A 5,738-nucleotide genomic window follows, 5' to 3' on the forward strand; every position below is an offset into this window, starting at 1 on the left:
GTTTTAAATGTATTTGTCACGATCCTGGCTCTTCTATCTTTCTCTGTCTCCCTCGTGTGGTCGTTCATACACTCTCACACACATTTACGCACCTCTACTCGCATTCACGTCCTCATTATCTCATCTCCTTCAGCTGATTCCACTCTCCTCATTCTCTGCGCTGGCTTTCACCAGCTGTTTCCTAATCTTCCCCTGATTGCTTCTCCTTCTTCTAGCTCTTCCTGTCCTTGGCTCTTTGTCAGATTATTCGATGTATTAGTTCATGCTATTGAGAGTGAGGAGTTGTCGTCATTGTACAGAGCCCCTCCCCTCTCCGCCATGTTGGCAGGATTACCGCGGCAAAACAATGAAAACATGATTGTTTACGTGTGTTGTTAACTCGGTAGTAGAGGAGATTCTCGCAATTCCGCACTGTTTTACCATGCCTGGACGTCACTGCTGCGTTAAAACTGCTCCAGTACCTCACACGATACATACGGAAAACATAGGAACAATGGAATACAGTTTTTTTAGGTTACCGAAATGGACACAGCATCAGGGAAAGCAATTCTCTGACCTGACGAGACGCTGGATTGCTTGGTTGGCTGATGCCTTTGATAAGATTGTTTGCTGTGCCTTAACGAACATGTGCAAAAGTGTTGTTTGAGTGCCTTCTTCATTACTTTTACATTTATTTCTTTGAAATAAATGCTTGAAACAACTTGATATGGCTTAACAATATTTATTGCGAACTGAATATATATTTTTTGGACAACATAAGTAATAATAATAATAGGCTTACTGTTATTAGTGCAAAAGAACAAATATCTTGATGCTACTTCTCCAAATACCGCTGTTTTGCGCTTGGTGTGAGCTTGTTTCTGTAAGGTCCATTTTCTTTCGCCTTATCTTTTTGAATTGCTTTACTTTCTTCCTTTTTTCCACTCATATTCGTAGATCGTCTCTGTCCCGCCAAAATAATAAATGCGTGAAAATAATAAATGCGCGAAAATTAAAGAGCTCTGGAATGTTTAGTAGCGCCTCTGTGAAGTTCTGAAGGCGTTGCCCCTGGCAACCGATAGCATCTCCTACCATCATGGTGATAGGCTCAGACCCCGCCCAAATCGGCACGTGACTCCTCACTCTCAATACGCTCACTCTATTCACCCGTGTCCTGTCCTGTCCTGTCTTGGTGTGTGGTGATGCTCAATTACCTGCAAGTACTACTGTGTTATCTGGTCTCTGAATTCTGTTCAGTTCTGGACGATGAGATTCTCCGCGTCGCCACAAGACCTACAGCTGGCTGGCGTCGACTCTCTTCACTGGAGGCTCGAGGGTTCATTGATTCGGCAGTCACCGACCACATCCGCACTATTTGCTGTCCAGAGGGAGGGGAATTTCTGTTCTCGTTAAGAGCTGAGTGGCCGATCCTGATTTCTCCAGTTTTTCCCCCTGAACTACTGTCTTTCGCTAAGGACAGTTGAATGTTAAAGACTGTTGATTACCGCACCTCGCTGTTGGGTTCTCTTTCTACCTTTTCATAACAGTATCAAATAACCTACTGTAGCCTACCCCATGAAAAACACTCAAATTATTTACACCGAAATAGATACAGATTACATAATTCAAAGAGCAAGCATGGAATATATCTTCGCTTGTGGAGTCTCAGTTCCAAAACAGAAATCCTTTATTTATGTGGTAGAAGGAAAAAGTTATTTCATTACATGGAATGAACAGAACATTTTTTGCTATCTGAATGTGACTTTATTTTGTGAATAATGGAATGACAGATAGAACAATGATGGAATTACAGCCAGTTTTATTTACAAAGAGTTTGCTTCAAGAGGGCTGCCATCCTTAATAATAACAAGACGCAATCCTTTTTGACTGTATGTCTTGCTGTGGCGTCTATTAGAGATGCTAAAGCTAAGCACAATGTGCTTATTTAAGTTCAGATAACAGATAAACAGCTCTCATTTGCACAAATACTCGTATACTTTTGCTACAAGAATTCACATAGGCTAAGTTATTATGCATCCACCCTTTTCCTTGAAGGGGTTTTTGTCCTCAGGAACTCCTTTTATGAGAGGATCTTCTGCGGCTTGAGCCTCAACCCATTCACAAATCTCCTTTGCAGTTTTAGAGACCTGAGGAAAGGGGGAAAGTATGTCAGACACGTGCCTTTTACTGGTACCTGAAATCATAATCTAAATATTTAATAAACAAAAAATGCAAGAGGGCTATCTAAAGAATGAATGACAGATATTTATTTGGGCTGCCCAATAACTCAGAAGGCAGAGGAACTTACAGGCTCTCTAGTGTTCTTAACCTCCTTCTGAAGTTGTTCCAGCTCCATTTTTAAGATGTCCTTGTCGGACATATCCCGTGCCATCTTGCCCTGAGCAAATAAAGTTACAGGGTCTAATGTTACATCTGTGAACTTGGCACACTTTTGTGTGTATTTTATTTGCATTTCCAAATACCTCAAAAAAGGATTAAAAATAATGTTCATAATGTAAAGAGAGGAATGGGATTTAAATACGAGCATGCACTAGCACACATATGGTGATTAATACCCTAATATGTGTCCTTTAAAGGTCCCATATTATGCAAAATTCACTTTTGCATGCTGTTTGGACATAAATGTGCGTTGGCAGTGTGTGTACACAACCACCCAATAGTGATAAAAATCCACTCACTCCTTTTTTATTAATCCCCATAAATCATCAGCAGTGTCACCTGTTTTCAGAATGCTGTTTTTGTGACGTCACTAAGTACAGGCCCCGCCCACGAGTGTTGACAGACACTGCCGTTCTAACATAGACGCGCCCTGATCGAGTTCACAGCTGCTGCACGAGAATGTCTCCCAGCGTTGTCTGGCTGGATGTATTAATTAGCTCTCTCTATTTACTCCCGAAATCTGAGGCAGCCGCTGAAGATGAGGTGGAATTATTTTGTTTTTAAAGAAAATGCTCCCTCAACTCTACCAAAATTCGTTTATGTACTTGCACACTTCTTATATCTTACTGTTTAATCAGCTACGGTGAGTTTCTGAAGTAAAACTAACACTTAATCTTTTGTGTTATGTACAATAAACTTTATTAAACTCATCAGTATATGTTTGATCATCATTCGGACCTGGTCCGAAACAGCAGACTTGTAGGCTAACGTTATTAATAGTGGATAGCCTACATGCAGATGACAAATACGTTATAACCGCAATTAAACTACTGAACTATACCTGTTCCATTTCTATACAGCACTCTGACTCTGTAGGCATTAGTTTCCGACTCCGGGTCGAAATGAACACCGTTATTGAGAGTTTCTGATATTATTATCATCTTTCTGTGAGATAAAATTGTCCTAGACTGAGCGCGAGCTCTTGAAAGGGCACACACTAAAACAGCGCGTTCTTCTGAGCACCAAAAATGACAATTTAAACATGCTGTAAAAAATGATCTGTTGGGTATTTTGAGCTAAAACTTCACACACACACTCTGGGGACATCAGAGACTTATTTTACATCTTGTGAAAAGGGGCATAATAGGGGACCTTTAAGATCAACATACCACATGACACATTCTAGAAATGGAAATGCTTATATTAAGTGTCACTGCATTTACAGATTTTATTATTCAGAAGTCAAGTGAGCAGAACAGGTTCAACGCATGATTGTGTAATATTAAACTATTATATTTTAAAAAGCTCAGTTGAGTCGCCATTGTGAAGTGACTGCTCTCTTGCTATTTTAATATTTTTACACAAGATAACCGAACCACAACACCTGTCTGTCACCCAACAAAAATATTCATTGTGTTTAGCGTTGCCATTGTTTGTTTATAGAGATGTTTGCAATTTAACTAAAAACTACTCGTCTTCTCTTGTTATATTCTGATTAAGGTGTGAACAAAATTGCTAATATTAATCTAATATCACATTGTATTACATTAAACAAGTGTATATCATAGAAGCTTGGAATTCCATTCCTACATTAAAAAGGCCTAGGTTAAATATTTATGTAATTGATTCTACAAAATGTTATGATTCATAAAATTACCATATAAAATGTTCAAGACCTTTTGACACAAGTAGTGTTTCCCATATGAGCATGATTAAGTATGTCATAACTTATTTATATGGTTGTTCCATTTGAGCAAGAAGATTCTCCACTACTGCAATTTACATTGATGCCATTCAGATGATAGCATAGCATTACATCATTCAAAATTCCTCGTAACTTTTACTGTAGTCGCATACTTACAATTATCTGGCTGTATTGTTAATATATGGATATTGTCATTCATATAATTCATCGTTAGAACATAATTATGCATACATACAGATTTATCACCTTTAGAGCATTGCTATATTTTACTTACCTAACAGTCAGTGGGGCAGCCAATGGAGGGAACAGATCACTCTCTGCACTTTAAGGGACCATGTACAGGGTTTGTGGTCTGGAGATGAACTGAGCGCTTCTGTCTGGTGCTGTCGCCTCTTCAGGATCACCTCCAGATGGTAAGAGGTGAGGGGGGTGGAGACTGATCCCCAACAAGCACACTTCCTTCATCCAGATTTCTGATCAGCTTAAGCCATCTCTGTAATTAAGGAGGTCAAATCACCAGGAATAAGGGCAGAGCGGTTTATTTGTTTGTGTGTGTGGGCTGTTCTTCTTACAAGATTTCATTGTATGTTATGTCATGTGCCATGGAAAAATGTGGATTTTGTGCCGAGGATTTATCTGTGCATTAGATGATTTTAAGTGCTTTAGCTTTGTTAAAGAAAATTTAGAGGTCAACATAATTATAATAATAATAATTTGTTATATTTATATAGCGGGCACTCAAAGCGCTTTACATTTGGAAGGGGGAATCTCCTCAACCACCACTGACATGCCACTGACCTTCTCTTGAAAGTGAATTCGTTTTGGATAAGAAGCAGGTGGCCATGACATGACCGACTGAATGTGTGAGCCATCATATTAAAAGTCAATCATCCCAAAACATCAAGAAGAACCAATAAGTGGTTGATTGATATAGGGGTTTGCTGATGGACAATAAAATGCGTATGTACAGTTCTTATACATAATGCTTATATACACATAATTCAATTTACATTATATTTACTCAATATTCCTCCAAGAAATTAGAAAGAAACGTATTACTAAATTTCTGAAATTAAATATATTTTCATTTTTTTCATTGTTTTGCGATAGTATGCCATACGGAACCATTGTCACTGACCTGCTTTAATGTCGGCTGTGGGGCTCGACAGCCTTAGTCAAACAGGTTGGCGCCTATGGTTGGGTTGCGGAGAGATTGTGAGAGATGGTGGTTAGGTCACATGTGAACTACAAGGAAGGAGCAACCTCAGCATCAGGAAGGATGTAAAGGTCAGTAAGCTGGGCTGAGTTCAGTGGGGGACGGAGGGGGGTGACTCTGGGATGCCAGAGTCACTGTCGAGCCCTCTTGAGGTGTTGTGGGCTAGTTGACGAAACACAGAGGACGGAAGGTGCCCACTTGAAGACCCTAGAGATGTCCCCTACTCGGCTCATTCCAGATGGTTGTCATGGGGAGACCGCACTGTGGTAGCAGCCGTTGTGTGTGCTGGCGCGCAAAATACACTGCAGCTATTAACACCAGACAGAAGGAGATTCACATCACCATATGGAAAGAAGCGTAAATGGATGGAGAAGCATAGATTACTGTAAAGCTATGTCTTAGTTGGTGTTTATCTTGGCGAAAGCCGAGTACAAATCA

General features: G+C 39.9%; 1 protein-coding gene across 1 annotated transcript; it reads right to left on the bottom strand.

Moving 5' to 3' along the window:
• Positions 1-1,720: 1,720 nt before the first annotated feature.
• On the bottom strand, positions 1,721-4,517 carry gngt2a (guanine nucleotide binding protein (G protein), gamma transducing activity polypeptide 2a). Its single transcript, XM_077213823.1, has 3 exons — positions 4,359-4,517; positions 2,288-2,377; positions 1,721-2,126 (listed from the first exon to the last, which is right to left on the bottom strand). The coding sequence occupies exons 2-3, from the start codon at positions 2,369-2,371 to the stop codon at positions 2,001-2,003; spliced, it is 210 nt and encodes a 69-aa protein (XP_077069938.1). The 5' UTR covers positions 2,372-2,377; positions 4,359-4,517; the 3' UTR covers positions 1,721-2,000.
• Between the last annotated feature and the right edge of the window lie 1,221 nt (positions 4,518-5,738).

Source organism: Siphateles boraxobius, unplaced genomic scaffold (genome assembly GCF_051911475.1).
Source record: "Siphateles boraxobius isolate OS27281-9 unplaced genomic scaffold, OSU_SipBor_1 66, whole genome shotgun sequence".
Lineage (NCBI taxonomy): Eukaryota > Metazoa > Chordata > Actinopteri > Cypriniformes > Leuciscidae > Siphateles > Siphateles boraxobius.

Coding starts and splice junctions, on each gene's coding strand:
- gngt2a (XM_077213823.1), bottom strand. CDS start 2,371: ATGGCACGGGATATGTCCGACAAGGACATCTTAAAAATGGAGCTGGAA. Junction 2,127..2,287: donor TTAAGAACACTAGAGAGCCT/GTAAGTTCCTCT, acceptor CCCTTTCCTCAG/GTCTCTAAAACTGCAAAGGA.